This window comes from Lupinus angustifolius, unplaced genomic scaffold (genome assembly GCF_001865875.1).
Source record: "Lupinus angustifolius cultivar Tanjil unplaced genomic scaffold, LupAngTanjil_v1.0 Scaffold_9_126, whole genome shotgun sequence".
Lineage (NCBI taxonomy): Eukaryota > Viridiplantae > Streptophyta > Magnoliopsida > Fabales > Fabaceae > Lupinus > Lupinus angustifolius.
In genome coordinates, this window is record NW_017718224.1 from 1 (window position 1) to 16,883 (window position 16,883).

The 16,883-nt window shown below is 36.6% G+C and overlaps 4 protein-coding genes across 6 annotated transcripts; 1 reads left to right on the forward strand and 3 right to left on the reverse strand.

Annotated features, from left to right (window-relative positions):
• The first annotated feature begins 2,556 nt into the window (after positions 1-2,556).
• On the forward strand, positions 2,557-4,131 carry LOC109337662. The gene is made up of 2 exons (XM_019574684.1): positions 2,557-2,850; positions 3,185-4,131. Exons 1-2 carry the CDS (start codon positions 2,619-2,621, stop codon positions 3,970-3,972), a joined length of 1,020 nt encoding a protein of 339 aa, XP_019430229.1. The 5' UTR covers positions 2,557-2,618; the 3' UTR covers positions 3,973-4,131.
• A 1,268-nt stretch (positions 4,132-5,399) lies between these two features.
• On the reverse strand, positions 5,400-7,368 carry LOC109337667 (60S ribosomal protein L6-like). The gene is made up of 4 exons (XM_019574689.1): positions 7,037-7,368; positions 6,561-6,667; positions 5,807-5,988; positions 5,400-5,719 (listed from the first exon to the last, which is right to left on the reverse strand). The coding sequence occupies exons 1-4, from the start codon at positions 7,294-7,296 to the stop codon at positions 5,564-5,566; spliced, it is 705 nt and encodes a 234-aa protein (XP_019430234.1). The 5' UTR covers positions 7,297-7,368; the 3' UTR covers positions 5,400-5,563.
• A 1,965-nt stretch (positions 7,369-9,333) lies between these two features.
• Positions 9,334-9,969, reverse strand: LOC109337664 (uncharacterized mitochondrial protein AtMg00810-like). Its single transcript, XM_019574685.1, has one exon. The coding sequence runs from the start codon at positions 9,967-9,969 to the stop codon at positions 9,334-9,336; it is 636 nt and encodes a 211-aa protein (XP_019430230.1).
• Positions 9,403-15,631, reverse strand: LOC109337668 (F-box/kelch-repeat protein SKIP6-like). 3 transcript variants are annotated; one of them, XM_019574691.1, is made up of 2 exons: positions 14,448-15,631; positions 9,403-9,413 (listed from the first exon to the last, which is right to left on the reverse strand). In XM_019574691.1, the coding sequence occupies exon 1, from the start codon at positions 15,588-15,590 to the stop codon at positions 14,481-14,483; it is 1,110 nt and encodes a 369-aa protein (XP_019430236.1). In that variant the 5' UTR covers positions 15,591-15,631; the 3' UTR covers positions 9,403-9,413; positions 14,448-14,480. The 3 variants fall into 3 exon arrangements, 2 of the variants coding, with proteins under 2 accessions (XP_019430236.1, XP_019430235.1); XR_002106477.1 differs by lacking the exon at positions 9,403-9,413 and adding an exon at positions 12,935-13,448 and having other exon boundaries at positions 14,426-15,631; XM_019574690.1 differs by lacking the exon at positions 9,403-9,413 and adding an exon at positions 12,935-13,448 and having other exon boundaries at positions 14,433-15,631.
• Between the last annotated feature and the right edge of the window lie 1,252 nt (positions 15,632-16,883).

Consider the following 16,883-nt stretch of genomic DNA (forward strand, 5'->3'; position numbering starts at 1 on the left):
ACTTGGAATACTTCACTCTTCCTCTTGAGTAGATAGATCCATATCTTTCTGGTATGATCATCAATGAATGTGAGGAAGTATTTGTTGCCTCCAATTGACTCTTCTTCAAGAGGACCACACACATCACTGAAGACTGTTTCTAGTGGTCTTTTGGCTCTTGTAGGCACATCAGAACTGAATGAATTTCTTGCCTGCTTGCTAAATTGGCACTCATCACATAAAATTGAAGGCACTGAGATTAGTGGTAAGCCCAACACAGATTTATTTTTACTCAAAGATTCTAAACTTCTAAAATTTAGATGGCCATACCTTTGATGCCACAACCAAGTAGTTTGATCTGTGTTTGCTTGAAGGCACTTTTGGTCACCAATCTGAATTTGAACCTTGAATGTTCTATTAGAAGATAGGGGAGCCTTCAAGATTTTCTGAGCTTTCTTGTCAAAAACTGTTAGCAAGCCATCTTTCATGACCATCTCATATCCTTTCTCCAGCAATTGACCAAGACTAAGTAGGTTGTGCTTCATCTTTGGTACATAAAGTACATTGGAAATGTAGGATTGTTTGCCATCTTGTCTCTGAATCATAACTTGCCCAACACCTTCTGCAGTTACTGAGCTTTGGTCTGCAAAATTGACCCTACTCTTAGTAGATTCATCCAGAGATGTGAACCAGTCTCTTCTCCCTGACATATGGTTGGAGCATCCTGTGTCAAGGTACCAAAAATCAACTTTTTCATGATTTGTTTGATCCTTTCTGGTCGTGGCCATCAATAGGCAATATTCTTCATCTGATTCTTGATTATTATGAGCCAAACCAGCTTCCTCTTCTCTATTATTTGTCCATCTATTCATTTTGCATTCAGAAGCAAAATGACCATAATTTCTGCATTTGTAGCATTGCAGTCTCTTCTTGTCAAACTTCTTTCTGCCATCTGCAGTCTTAGTAGACCCTTTTGAGTCAATTTCCTTCCCTGATTTCCATTGAGTATCAGGTTTTCTTGCTGTGAGTCCTTGTTCATTAGACCTCCACTTGTTATTGCTTCTCTTACTCCACTGGTTTTGAGGCTTCTTGGTGAATCTAGCTTGTAATGCTTGATCACCAAGCTTCTCTGGATTTCTTTCCTTCAATCTCAACTCATGAGATTCTAGAGATGCTTGTAACTCCTCAATCTTGAGTTCTTCCAAGTTCTTGGATTCCTCAATTGCAACAACTATGTGATCATATTTGCAAGTGAGTGTTCTAAGCACCTTCTCCACTAGGCTCTTCTCCTTCAGGACTTTGCCACATGACCTCATTTGGTTAGAAAGAGCCAAAATCTTGGTCATGTATTCAGCAACTGAATCACCATCCTCCATTTGCAGGAGCTCATATTGCCTTCTGAGCTGCTGCAACTTAACCTTCTTGATCTTGGCCATTCCTTCATAGCTCTTTTCTAGAGAATCCCAAGCTTGTTTAGCAGTTTCAGCACCATTGATCTTCTCATAATTGGCTCCATCAACACATTGATGCAGAAGAAAGAGAGCTTTGCAATCTCTCTTTTTTGCTTCTTTGTAGATTGTCCTCTGAGCTTCACTGGCCCCTTCCCCAAGCTCTTGATAGCCATGTTGGACAACTTCAAACACCTCTTGAAATCCAAAGATGGCCTTCATTTGATTCCTCCATCGATCATAATTCTTGCCATCCAAGATGGGAAGTGTTAATGAGAATCCTCCATTGCTTGTCATCCCTGCTACACTCTGCTGCTGTTGATCACGAAGATGCACACCCACACAGGTCCCTCAGGAAGATTCACACAGAATCCACACGCACAAAGCAACTGATACCACTGTTAGAAGCAGAATGAAAACAGAGGAGGTATAGCAGTGAAGAAGAAGGAAGAACAGAATGGAAAATTAAGAAGAGATTCAATGAATATTAGTGTTGTATATTGATCAAAGAAGAGGAGAAGAAATCTGGTTTTTACAATGCAAGTGCCTTACTATTTATAGCAATGAATAACTAACTAACAACCTACAAATAGAAAGTTCCATTAACTAACAAAACTGAATTACAAATTCACCAAGAATTAACAATTATTAAATATTTTTTTGATTAATCACAACTTACACATGGAGTATAATAGAAAATGTGATCCTGTGAAGATTTGCTCCCGTTTAGAGCAGCCATATATATCAGCGCAGCATGACATCTAAAAGAATGAGATAAGACAACATTCACAGTCAATAAATTATCACTCAACCTTATATAACTACATAAATTATCACAGCCTCATATATTTGATACATTGTAGGTGTCTAACACATTAAATTATGACATCATCAGCAGCCACCAATTTTGCAGTTGAAGGCATTAGTTAATTCATCTCATTCATGTACCCTTCCCTAAGAAGATATCATGTGAATTATTTTCCAGTTTCTGCGTTCAATCAGAGAGGCGCATCTTCTTATTCTTTGAGTTTGAGCCAACAAAAGATTAGAAAACAAGTTTGCTAAAGTCACCTTCAATATAAACAAGCAACATAGTTGATCATTACATCTATAAATAGCCAGTGAAAAATTGTCTTGCATCACCAATTTCCTCTTTGTGCTTCTTATATTTCATTATTAGGGAATTCAAGTATGGTGATCAGCAAAAGCAGTTCCATGAACCTAGTCATCCTGCTAGTCTTTGTCTCTGGTTTGGTGCAGGCCAAGGCATATTACTATCGTCAATGTAGCACCAAAGGAACAAGATGCAATGGACAATATATCCAATGTCCATCTGAATGTCCAAGCAGTGAATCAAATGATCCTAAGGCTAAGGTTTGTCTTATCGATTGTGACAAACCTACATGCAGTGCTGTCTGTAGACGTAAGTACTGTTTTAAATTATTTACACACCATATTTTGTACACAACCTTAACAATGATATTTGGTGTTCAAATAATTGGTGAACACTGAAAAACATATATCATGGGTTGATTGATAATGTTAATGGATAACAAATATCCAACTCTTTAGTCCATTTTTATTTTGCTTGTTTCATTTTTACAAAGCAGTTACTTGAATTGTTAAGCTACATGATTTACATTAAACTATACTGATGTAATTAGAATATATTTAACAATCTAGCATTTTTATGGTGTTTAATTTATTATGGTTTGTATAAACAAGCGTGATTCAAATTGCTATTCATTTATTTGTAGATCGCAAACCAAACTGCAATGCACCCGGATCAGGATGTTTTGATCCTCGCTTCATCGGAGGAGATGGCAGAGTCTTCTACTTCCATGGAAAGAGCAACGAACATTTTAGCTTAGTCTCTGATTCTGACCTTCAAATCAATGCTCGTTTCATTGGACATAGGCCTGCTGGAAGAACCCGCGACTACACTTGGATTCAAGCCCTTGGATTCCTCTTCAAGTCTCAAACCTTCTCAGTTGAAGCTACCAAGACAGCCCAATGGAATGACCAGGTTGATCATCTCAAGTTTACCTACAATGGAAATGAACTAGTTCTACATGAAAGCTCTCCTTCCACTTGGTACTCCCCAAAAAGAGATGTGAAAGTGGAGAGAGTAGCTAGCAAGAATAGTGTCATGGTAACCATAGAAGATGTTGCTGAAATATTGGTCAATGTGGTTCCTGTAACCAAAGAAGATGATACAATTCATAACTATCAAGTTCCTAGTGATGATTGTTTTGCTCATTTAGAAGTTCAGTTCAGGTTCTTTGCACTTTCCCCTAAAGTTGATGGTGTACTTGGAAGGACTTATAGACTCGATTTCGAGAATCCGGCAAAGCCTGGAGTGGCAATGCCTGTTGTTGGAGGAGAAGACAAATACAAGACCACCTCATTACTTTCTTCAAATTGTGGTTCTTGTGTGTTCTCACAGGAAAGCTCGTCCGAAAAAAAGAACATTAAAGTGGCAGAGTTTGTCACCCTTGATTGCACCAAGTTTTCAAATGGTATGGGAATTGTTTGCAAGAAATGAGAACTATATCAATAGTATAATGTTGGGACAAAGGTTGATCTGAAAACCTCAAACCTTTGCTTCTAGAAACTAAAATGGTGACCGAATAGCAGATGCTTCTTCTTTGTTTTCTGTTTGTTGTTGTTCATTGTTGTGTAACCCTTCTTATATTTGAATAAATAAAAACTATTAAAATCTATGCCTTATACCTGCTATGTTGGAACATCGGTATTAAGAGGTGTTGGTGTTATGTACTGAATTATGCCAGTGCCACTACCTGCTTAATATTCATATCTTGAGTCCATTATCAACTCAACCAAGTTGCAGAAATAGATGGATGTGTAAACTGACGGAATTGTTCAAAGTTTGGATTTTATTTTATGTTGATATGATGAGTAAAAATTGAGCAGCTGTCACATTCTGCAAGTTCATCAATCTGCACATTCATCATTCTGCACATTCATGTCCATAGAATAGACTTCTAGAGTTAAAAGTTAAAACAGGGCATTGAGATATTCAGTAATGGTCACATAAATTGGAGATGAAAAGCAATTTATCTAACCAACGACATAAAATCTTGATTAATAAATCAAGTAATTGTGGCAAACAGAAAAGGGTTGCTTAATTCAAATAATGTTTCTGAACCCTTAATTGCTCCTGTTATAGAAGATCGACCCTCTTCTTTCTAGTGGTTGTAAGTTGTATAACTACGCTCCCTCATGTATTGTGAAGCTAATAGATATGCAGCAAACTTAATACCTTTCTATTTCAACAAGCTTTCCAACCCCATCCCATTAGCCATTCTAAAACTCAAAGGAGGCCCAAGGTTCAGATAGCCAAATCATTTACAGAAGGCAAATTATTTTGGACAAATGCCACATTGTAACCCCAGGCATCAAGTCTTCTATTCGGCAACACTTTGTCATAGATTAATGTTTTGTTTCATAGTAGTCAACTTAATGTAGTAGTTAGGATCAGATTTTAAGATGAGTTTAAACTGTAAAGTTTTTTACACAATCAGATTCATCATTAATTTGTATTACTTTTGTTTGAGAGTTAATAGAGGTTATAAATCAATGGTACACAATCAATGTATACATATTAAATTCTTTTAAAATTAGTCAGGTTATTTTCATTCTATAATAGAATGTACATCCAAACATTTCCTAATGGTTCTTCATTCTTTACCCTGCGGTTTTTCTTGTCAATTCCTTTAGCTCAACTTACTGGGCTTAGTTCATGGCTCATGGTACTTATATGAAAATGTTACGTGTTGAATCGGCATGAACAGATTAAATATCAACCATGGTATATTAAACTCACTAAGCATGTTGAAATCAATAACTTTAAAGCCTTCAAAAGGTCTTATATATCCTTTTCCAGATTGCAATTATTCATCATTTGGTTTACCAACAATCATAAAATCAATTTAGCTCACAAGAACAAAATTGAAGGAAAAAAGCCTGGAACAATATGTTAATAAATGATAGCATAAAAATCATGTTCTTCAGATATTACTGATCAAGGGAGGCAAAAAAGTAAAACTAGGTTCAAATTCAACAAGAAAAAAAAACAGAAAATACGAAAAACAATTCTAGCACTCTGTCTTCCTCTAGAAGAGAAGCTCATGAGGCTTCTGGCCTGACTTCAAGGAAAACCTGGCACCAAGGTAAGTCTTCAGGTCCGGAACACTCTGAATGGCTTGCAACAATGCAGAGTCCACAGCCTTCTGAGCATCTTTCTTCTCCTGAGGGAGAACATTTTTCTCCTACATTTGGGAACAAGAAAATAGAGATCAGCAAACAGGCAATTGAGATAACATGAAAAAATATTCAAGAAAAAATGACTGACTAACCTCCTTCTCTGCCTCAAAGAACTCTCCTTCTCCCTTCTTGTTCCTTTTCTTGGAATCCTTGGTAAAATACTTGTCATCAAACTTATCAACATTAACAGCAGAAACATCTACTTTGGTTGATGTACCAATGACATAGGCCTGATTCACACGTCTCAAAGGAACTCCATTAATCTTGAATGGACCTGAAGTGAGAAAGAAACACAAAAGGGCAGGCCTTAAGATTAGTGGAGTATAGAGAATGAAGAGTATCATTTCTTTTATCAATTGAAAGTTTCCATAAAACAGGTACTTCACTGAAAATACACCTAACTCGCAACCACAAAAATAGAGACAAGTAATAAGATACACACGAAATAAATTTATAAAAACAAACGAGTAAGAGTTGAAACAGCAGTATATATCTTACAATTCAAATAATAAGATATAAGGCAGCATTTCTACACCACATATTTAGCACAAGCAAAAAATAAACACCTAATAATAAAGCAAACAAACTAGATCAATTTTAGTTCAGAACCAATGAAGAATCCACAAACAAGATGATTATCATCATTCAAAGAGTAGGTATACAAAAATAATTGCATCACATATCACCCAACAATAAGAAGAGCCAATGTTTTGTATTGGATGAAAAAGCAACATATACATTCCACCTCAAGCAATAACATAATGGCAGCTTCAAGCATGAAGTCCAATATAAATTATTGAAACACAAATAGAATAAAATAAAAAAATGAGTCGAGAAAGAGTTTACCAGTTACAAGAAGCAACCCAGAAGGAAGCTGCTTGAGAAACACAACCCTCTTTCCCTTGAAATGACCGGCAAGAAGAATCAGCACTGTCCCTGGGGTAATGCTAGCCCTATTAAACAAACAAAAAACATTAGTCAGATCAGCTTCATCCAAAACAAAAATGACAAAAAAAATCAAAAAAACAAGAAGTACTGAAAGAAAATCAAAGTAGATACATGACGGTCTTTATTTCATAATTAACCATCTATAAACAAGAACAAAAAATCATAAAAATCACATAAGCTTAATCCTGACAAGAAACGAAATTCTCAAATAAGTTAATATCGAAACAAAAGTAACCATATTGTATAGATATAAGGTTCAATCACATTAATGAATATCTAACATAGAAAAAAATGCTTCAGATTTTAATTCCAAATCCAACACATTTAAAATCAAAACCATCATATTTCTAACTGATAAAATAATAGTGACTAACCTGAGCTTGGTGGGTTTGGGTTTGTGCTTATTAAGACGAGGCTTCTTAACATCATCAGCTGGGTAGAACTTAGGTGCTTTCTCAGCGGGAACTGCAGGCTTAGCCTTAGGCTCATGACGGGGCAAAACGCCGCCGTTTTTGGCCTTGATTGCCCATAAACCTCTCTTATGGTACACTTGGGATCGTGAGTATTTTCCGATACCCCTTATCAATTCAGGGTTTCTGCTAACCCTAGCGGTTTTTTGCTTGGTAGGTGCCATTGCAGTTCAGATCGAAGTGTTGATACTGCTGCGAACAAAAACCCTAATATGGCGAATGGAGGAGATAAAGTATCGCTAGGTTTGTGTATATATATTGTGACCCGGGCCGGGTCTGCTGAAAATATCAAATTAAGAAGGCCCGTCTATTTGTTTCATTCGTTTTGGCCCATATTGTTGTTGATAACCCTACTTTTGTTACATAATAATTATACATTCGTACGAAGAAATTGGTTATGTATAAAACTCGTGTTTTTCCGCATGTGTATATGGTTAAATATCAAAGTTTTATTACTGTGGATGATACTTTCTCCAAGGAATATTATTGGTTAACACATAAAAACTCATCGTATTTTCCTAAAAAGCAACAAAAAATTACTGATTCCAGTTAATATTTGTATTATTTATATAGTGTTATTTCTATTTGTATGTGTTAATTGAAGATTTTAATGAAGATAGGTTAAATGCGAAGATTTAACCCAATTTAGGCTGATCGAACAGAATTTCTCTTACTTTACATGTGATGTAACTCTTTTTTATATAATGGAAGCTTACAAGGAGTACTCTTGCTCATTATAATACATAAAATCTTACATATAGAAGGAGAGAAAAATACATGACATATGACTCATACACCAATATAAAAAACAATACTACCAACAATAATTATAAACAAATGTGGAGCCTTCACCTAAATCAAATCTAACATATAGAATTTCACAAGTTTTTTCATTATAAATTATTGAATCGCAGAAAAACTATATAGACCAACCACCCTATGACACCTCCCTTTAAATAATAAACCACATATGATGTAAGTATTATTGTTTTCCCTTACGCTCATAAAAGCATTTATCATTTAATTAGGATCCAATCAATCTATTTATTTTGATATTCCTTTAATATTTGATTCATTATTTAGTTTGATAAGCTTCCCTCGTGAAACAAATGTGAGAAGCTTTAAATAAACATTGACCTTGTTAAATAAATTAATCAAATTTGACCTAAATATAGTTTGATTCGTTAGGTTCATGAGGTGACTCAATTATATATATATAGATAGATAATCTTTTATGCATGTTAAATAAATAATCAACATTTGAGTTGAGAAATTTAACCAATCAAACTAATGAGTTGAACTAAGTAGTTCGCAAACTCCTAACAAACTAAACAAATTCAAGTTGACAAGTCGAGTCGAATAGTTCACAAACTCAAATCGAGTTGAACAGTTCACAAACTAAAATCAAGTTAAGTTCAAGATGGAAACATAACTCAAGTCGAGTTGGGTAAATTCATATCGAGTTGAATTGAGCTAAGCTCGAGTCAACATATTTCAAACACTACATATAATGGTGAAGTATTTCGCCATTAGTTTCACAGTAGAAACAATACAATAGCTCAATCAGTTTAAAATCTATGTTGGATACATGGAGGAGAAAGTTGTTGGCATGCAAGCCAAGGGCGGTAGGATGGAACATTACGGTTACTAAAGTCTCTGCTCCCTCTTACTCCTACTTTCCGAGGCTTAGGATGATGGAATCAAAACGATTTGCTGGGGTCATTTGTCCTATAATAGTAACTATGTTGGTGTAAGAAGATGCAAAAAGATAAAGAAGGAATATTGAGAAGATGATGTTAAACAGAATGTCAATTCTGAATTGTAATTTTATTGATTTGAAAACAACAAAGAGGATTCCTATATATAGGAATCACAATAGAGTTAAGAAAAGGTGATTAACAACTCGCCATCTATAACTAATACAAAACAGTTAATCAGTCACAGAAAAAAAAACAAATCTCTAACTGTGTAAACAGTTAGAGCAAAACTAAAGGCACGTGTTGCAAATTGAACATTGATTCAATTTGACACATGTTCTATAATATACCCCCTGAAACCGAGGGTAGTTTGACTAAAGAAGCTAAGTCAACTACTCTGAGTTGTTTTCTTAAAATTAGAAACCTAGTCGTGGCCAATGGCTTGGTGAGTACATATGCAGTCTGAAAATCAGATGGAATGTGCTTTACTTGAAGAGTTTTGGCCTAAATCTTGTCCCTGACAAAAAAGAGATCTAATTCTATGTGCTTAGTCCTGTTGTGAAGGACAGGATTATGAGCCATAGCTACTATGCTCAAATTGTCAGATAGAATGAGAGGGACTTGATGAGGAACCTTCAATTCAGAAAACAAAGACTCCACCCAAACTAATTCTTGAAAAGCCAAGGCAAGACTTCTATATTCAGCTTCTGTGTTGGATCTAGATATGGTTTGCTGTTTCTTTGACCACCAAGTTATGATATTAGGCCCATTATATAAACAAGCTCCTGATATAAACTTTCTATCATCAGGATCAATTGCCCAATCTGCATCACATAAAGTAGTAAGACGTATGGGGAGATTGGGGACTGCAGCAGGCTTAAGGTGAATTCCAAAGGTTGTAGTTCCTTGCAAGTACCTTAGGATCCTTTTAAATGCAACCCAGTGTTGCTCAAGGGGTTGACTCATGAATTGGCACACTTTGTTGACATTATAGGCTAGATTAGGTCTTGTTATTGTAGCATACTGAAGTGCTCCAACAACAAACCTGAACAGAGTAGGATTGTCAAATAGTTTGGAGTCATGTTTGGAGAGTTTACAAGTAGTAGCCATAGGTGTGATACTAGGTTTAGCATAGTCCATCTTTGCCTTTCTGAGGAGATCTGTGACATACTTTGTCTGAGATAAGAACAAGGATCTATTTGGCAAATGTTTGACCTAAATGCCTAGAAAGTAGTCTAGGTTTCCAAGCTTTTTAAGAGCAAATGTAGAGTTGAGGTTGTCAATTAGTTGAGAGATCTTGGAGCTAGATGAACCAGTGACAATAATGTCATCCACATAGACTAAGATGATGGTTTGATGGGTACTTGTGATGGAAATGAATAAGGAGTTGTCACATCTACTGTTATGAAAACCCAACTGAATTAGGGTGCCTTTTAGTTGTTCAAACCACTGTCTAGGGGCTTGTTTGAGGTCATAGATAGCTTTGTGGAGTTTGCAGACCATAGTCTTGTCACCATTATGAAAACCAGTGGGTTGAGTGATATATATCTCCTCATGAAGGACCCCATTCAGAAATGCATTGTTTATGTCAAGTTGGTGAAGAGTCCAACCATGTGTAACAACTAGAGTGAGAATAATTCGAATAGTAATAGGTTTGCTACAGGTGAGTATGTTTCATTGTAGTCAATTCCTTGTTGTTGATGAAAACCCGTAGCCACAAGTCTAGCTTTGTATTTGTTGATGGAGCCATCAGGATTTTCTTTAATTCGAAAGACCCATTTGCACCAAATGGCCTTCTTGTTTGATGGCAAAGGAACTAGGGACCAAGTTCCTAAATTAAGAAGGGCATTATACTCTTCTTGCATAGCACTGTTCCAGACAGGATCAAGTAAAGCTTCTTTTGGGGTTGATGGTTCAGTATGAACAAGAAATAAGCTAGAAAGGTTGGGAAGAATAGATTTGTTGATTCCAGCTTTGGACCTGGTAGTCATAAGGTGAGAGGAGGTTGGAATGGGTAGGGCAGGTAAGGAGGATGAGGTAGAAACGGGGGAGGATGCAGAGGAGTTTGTTGGACTACTACCTAGTGTGGTTGAAATAGGGTTAAGGGAATCTGGGTTGGATGAGGGTAATTGTGGTGTGAGGGCATTTGGAGATGTATGAGGTGGTTGGGCTAAATGGTGAATTGTGGTGGAAGAGGTCTGGTCATGATGTGGGGTTGAGGGTGTTGATGTGGTTGGGTTCACTGTTTTGAAGGGGAACATAGTTTCATTGGAGGTAACATCCCTAGAGATATACAACCTGCCATCTTTGGACAGACATTTGTAACCTTTATGGATTGATGAATAGCCCAGAAAGGTGCACTCAGTGGATCTATAATCAAGTTTATGCTTGTTATAGGGTCTGAGTAATGGAAAACAGGCACACCCAAATATTCTTAAAGTAGTGTATTCAGGGTTAGTCCCAAATAGAATAAATAATGGTGATTTGTGATTAAGTGTAGGGGAGGGCAATCTGTTTATTAGATAAACAACAGTGGTAAAGGCATATTTCCAGAAGGATAAGGGCAATTGGCATGGGCTAACATGGTCAATCCAGTTTCAACAATGTGCCTATGTTTACATTCCATTGTACCCTGCTGGTGATGAGTGTGAGGGCAGGACAAACGACGATTGATGCCCAAACTGGATAATAAGTACTAAAAGTTTTGAATTCACCCCCTTGAGAAACTGTTTGAAGATAGTAATAGTTTCAGATTTTTGTTTGAGGAGAAATATCCAGGTGTGTCTAGTCTTGGCATCCACAATGGACAAATAATATTTGAACCCAGATTCATATAGGATAGGTGCATGACCCCACAAGTCAAGATAAAGTAAATCAAAGGCATTAAAGTAGGTACTAGTAGATTTAGATGCGGGAATTCTATGTGATTTACCATAACAACAAGCATTATAAAAAGTAGATTCTGCTTTGTTTGACTGAGTAATGTTACAATGAGACAAAACAGTTTTTACAATAGAGGTATGTGCATGTCCTAGGTAACAATGCCACAAAGCAAAAGATTAATTAGACTTAGAACTAGAACTAGCTAAAGTTGTGGGTTGGATCTTTGCAGTTGGACATGAGGTGGATGCATAGGTGGTTGATTTCTTGGGAAAAAGACTCTGGAATGCATATAAGCCCCCCGAGGTGAGAGACCATTTGAGGAGGATTATGTTAGAACCATGTGATTTAACAAAGCATTCGTTAGGATGGAATTCAAAATAGCAAGCATTATCCTTGGCAAATTGTGAGACACTGATTAAATTTTTGGTTATTGTGGGAACTAGAAGTAAGTTTTGTAAAGAAAGGGGAAAATGTGAATTGATAGGAGAAACAAAAGAAGTAGTGTCACTGTAAGAGATAGGAGCTTTGGTACCATTACCCATATGCAAGTGTTCTGGGCCAAATTGCTCATTTGGATGATGAACAAGTGAAGGATCAGAAGTTATGTGATTTGTAGCTCCAGAGTCTGGATGTTTGGTATCAAAATCATTGTGGTAACATTCATTGCATATGGTGGATTTCTGTTATGAGTGTAATTGGGGTTTGGGTTAGTGGCATATGGAGGACAGGGGTTCTAGAATTGTAGCTTGTGGGTGGATAGTATGAGGGGTAAGGGGTGTAGGTAGGATTGTATCCAGTGAATTGATTGATATATGAAACTTTTTTGATCCCACAAATTACACCAATGTTCTTTGTTGAACCTTCCTCCCATAGTCCCATGGGCTTAGGTGTTCCCAATGTCATGGTCTTAATGCAATGCTTAGCCTTCTCCACAACAATTGTGGATACTTACAAGGATCTCCAAAAGTCAATGAATATACTAGATTGAAACAAAGTACAAGAGAACAAAAGATAGTAGATAGATATGAACTCCCTATCTCAGGCGAAACAAATGATAATGATTTACAAATAACTGCCATCTCATCAACCCTATATTTAGCCACAACTGCAGAGAGTTCTCACTTTTCTATTGTCATTTCTGTTTAACCATGCCAGCAAACTTGTGAATCTTGCATTATTTGCACAAGTTATTTTAGCTTGAAGCTGCAGAATTCTATTTCAATTAAATTTTGAAAACTCATTATCGGGGCCGGTGTCATATTATTGCTAAACATACAATAAGAGTTTTGTTCAAATCCAGTACATTGAAATTCAATGTTAACAATTTTGATTCCACAGATACAAGGGTGCATAAAACCAATGAATGCGTCCTAGCAAAGAGAAATAGAGAATAGTACGATGAAACAAATACAGAAGGCACATGCCATTACTTTCATTATAATGCACACAATCAATGTTCATTGGCAACCAGCATTGGTTAAGTAACAAGCATCAGAGCCAACAATCCTGGTAACCATTTGCTTGTGTTTTCCGTTGACCCATGAGGTGGAAGAGATAAACTATACATGCCAATTTCACAGTTGTAAAGATGCAGTACTATTTGAGCAGCTCCTGTTTTATTCATACAACAATGGAGCTATACATGTAACCTGATCAAAACTTTTCAGATCAGGTAGAAGCAATTTAATGTATCACATTCAGGATCTCGACTTTACAGGACATTTGCTGATAGAAACCTGAAATAGCAGAGATTTTCCACAACAGTGGTTAGTCAGAAATCTTGCTTACCGAAAAGAGGAAAGAAAGGCATAGAATATTAAATTAGAAATGAGTATTTACTGATAAAAATTCTCAACCGCGAAAGATATTTTAACCCAATTCACAAAATAAAGCTCACTATCAAAATATCCCTATCAATGTTCCACCGTTTTCATTCTAGTCATTATTGGAAGCTCTCTGATTCCACCTTAATCTTGCCACAATAATTGGGCTATAAAAGTTCCTTCCTATAGAATTTGTACATGTTACACAAGTTCAACTCCACATTGCACCCACCCATCCAACGGATTGTGGAATGGAAAACATGGAATGCTCATAGACATTGGAAATTTGTGGCAGATTGTAACTTCTTTATGACAACACTTTGTAAGTAAACTATTCACGGCCACTCTTTTAACCAAGACAACAAATATTTGACAAAACTAGTCTAACAAAGACACAATAAAATGAGCTAATCAACGGCAAGGCTACCAGATAAGTTGGCCTTGATTGTGTTTACAAATTAGAAGTAGTGATAACTGATAACAGCATAGTGGATGAAAACTGAAGACTTGTGGAAGACAGTTATCCAATTTAACCACTCTCACTCCTTCTCTACATCAATTCAACTAGAAGCATAACATGCGAGTGAAATAAAATCAATATAGAAATTAAGAAACGCATCCTGTGTTTTTCTCGTCATGTGGTAATGCCAAAGATAGATGAAAGCAAAGGATATAAAAGAATTTTACAATGAATGCAGTGGAGTTAAATGGAATGAAAAATAAGTTCCTTCCATTGTATCATTTTAAACCAACTAAACCATTGAACCTATTACCATTTCATTTCATTCTGCTTCTTTCATTCATTTCTATCAATCCAAACATAACCAGTGAATGCTTATAACACACATCAAGAAAAAACAAAGGATGTGTAAAAAACAAGAATCCAATACCATGTACCGAAATACGTTGTACGCATCAAACTCCAAGTGCTCATCATCATCAGTGTCACAATGTAACAGAACAACACTGCACAATGGAGGAGCCTTTAGGAACACAAAGAACCTTCTCAATCCAACACACTTCACCCATCAATTCTCCATCAGTCCCATCCATTTTCACCTCAATCTCAGCACACCAAACCTCTATCTCCTTCCCATTCCCATCACACTCCCAAACCACAACCAATTTCCCGCCAACATTCCCCATCGTAGCGCCACACAAAAACCTCGGCAACAACCCTTTCCCCAACCCCTTCACCTCCCTCCACACCCCACTCCCCACGTCAAAACCCTTAATCTTCCCCAAATAATCATAGCAATACAAAACCTCATCCACTACACACGCCCTCCCCCTCCACCCATTATCAAGCTCCCTCCCCACGCTCTCCCACGAGCCACTCCTCGGATCAAACACCATCCCACCACGGTCCGCCATCGCGTAAAACTTCCCACCAATTACAGCACTCGCGTGCATCCACTTCTCCCGAAACTCGACCGGGCTCGCCACGCGCTCCCACCGGTTCACAACAGGGTCAAAAACTTCCGCCCACGCAGCAGAGCGTGACCACGTGTCCGCCACGCACCCACCAATAACATAGATCTTACCGTCAACAACAGCCGCAGCAGGGAACTCACGCGCGACGCGCATGCTAGGAGCAGGGATCCAACGGTGGAAGCGGCAATCAAGAAGCCAAACATGATTAGAAGGAATATCATTGTGGGAGCCACCTATTACATAGATGGTGGGTCCCAGGACAGCATAAGCGGATCCAACGGAGGGGGAAGGGATGGGAGGGATGGGAACGAGGTAGCGGCGGTTGGTGAGGGGGTTGAGGTGGAGCGTGAAGTGTTTTAAGGGGGAGGCGCGTGGGCGGAGGGTGAGGTAGAGGAGGTGTTCGGGGGAGGAGCGGGAGGAGAAGAAGAGAGGGGAGGAGAGGAGGGAGTGGATGGGTTTGGAGAGGAGAGAGAGGGTTGGGTGGTGGGAACGAGGGACACGTGAGAGACAATTAATTGCCACGTCATCGGGGAGGGATGGGATTAGGTTGTGAGGGGTTTCTGATGAAGATGAACATGAAGATGAAGATGAAGATGAAGATGGGGTAGAGAACATGGACATGGTCTTGCTAGTTGCTACAATTCTGCTTCTAGTATTTTGCTAGTGACAACTATAATTGTCGTGTTACTATCAACTCTTACTATGACATCTATCAATTTTTTAACAAAAAGTGTTATATATTTTTTTAAGATTTATAAAAAATTAACCTCATTTATTTATATTACATTTATTAAGACTTAATAGTGGTTAAATATATATTTTTTGGTGCTATGGATGATGTTTCTTCACATTTTGGTAAGAAACTAATCTCTTGTAAAATGTGTGACTTTCCCTCCCAACAAGTATCACTCTCATAATCGAATAATTAACTTTTTGGTCATTCAAAGGATCTAGAATGAAAGATGATGGAATGATATTGTATAAAACCCTTACACTATCGAGTATAATTTTTTTCCTGATATTTTTTGTCCAAGAGTTTCTTCTATGGGAGCCACATCTCATGTTCCAAATTTAATTTATATCACTGCATGTATCATTTGTTTCTTATGGACCAGAAAAGTAAAACTTGAATGAAATATATAATTACATTATATTTTATTGCCAATAAAAAATAAGGGCTACATATGTAGTGTGCACATCTTGGGACATAAGATGTGATTCATCTTCCTAATGTGTAAATTTTGTGGAACACATCTTGTATCCCTTGTGTTACTTTAGGTTTAAAAAATATATATTTAAGTTCAAAGTTTATTAATTAAGTATTTTTAATATATAAAGTGACACATTGTGGGAAGTGTTTTTGGTAATTTTATTTTTCCGAAATTTTATTTCCAAATTTAATGTACAAACATGGAGTATAAATAAAAAATTTATTATTAACCATAAAAAAGGTTGTTTCTTTTATTAAAATAATAATAATGATGGAACTCTTTGAGTTTACTTTTAACATACATAACTCCAATTTTTTGAGTAGGTGGGCAATGGGTAATAGAATATATTTTTATATTAACCTTCCAATGTACATTATTAAATCAAGGATCTCACATTTTCGGTAAAAGATGAATAACTCCGCCTTAATATTAGTAAATGAAGTAGAAAGTTAACATAAAATTATAATATGAAACATATATAGTTAAGAGGCAAAAAAATACACTCACATTGTATATACGTATAATTAGTCATTATAACAAATGTTACTTCCAAAAACCAATATTTAAATTTTGGTCTTGTATGATGTGCTGATAATATAGTGTTACCTTACTATTCAATCTATGTTGATAATAAAAGGAAATGAAAATGATATTATCTTTTAAACCCTCTTACATCATTAAAAAGTAACAAAATTAAAAAATG

What these genes read in the sequence shown, in the direction of transcription:
- LOC109337662 (XM_019574684.1), top strand. Translation starts at nt 2,619, where the DNA reads ATGGTGATCAGCAAAAGCAGTTCCATGAACCTAGTCATCCTGCTAGTC. An exon ending in ATGCAGTGCTGTCTGTAGAC is followed by an intron (nt 2,851 to 3,184) that starts GTAAGTACTGTT and finishes ATTTATTTGTAG; the next exon opens with ATCGCAAACCAAACTGCAAT.
- LOC109337664 (XM_019574685.1), bottom strand. Translation starts at nt 9,969, where the DNA reads ATGGACTATGCTAAACCTAGTATCACACCTATGGCTACTACTTGTAAA.
- LOC109337667 (XM_019574689.1), bottom strand. Translation starts at nt 7,296, where the DNA reads ATGGCACCTACCAAGCAAAAAACCGCTAGGGTTAGCAGAAACCCTGAA. An exon ending in CCCAAACCCACCAAGCTCAG is followed by an intron (nt 6,668 to 7,036) that starts GTTAGTCACTAT and finishes TTTGTTTAATAG; the next exon opens with GGCTAGCATTACCCCAGGGA. An exon ending in TGGGTTGCTTCTTGTAACTG is followed by an intron (nt 5,989 to 6,560) that starts GTAAACTCTTTC and finishes TTCTCACTTCAG; the next exon opens with GTCCATTCAAGATTAATGGA.
- LOC109337668 (XM_019574691.1), bottom strand. Translation starts at nt 15,590, where the DNA reads ATGTCCATGTTCTCTACCCCATCTTCATCTTCATCTTCATCTTCATGT.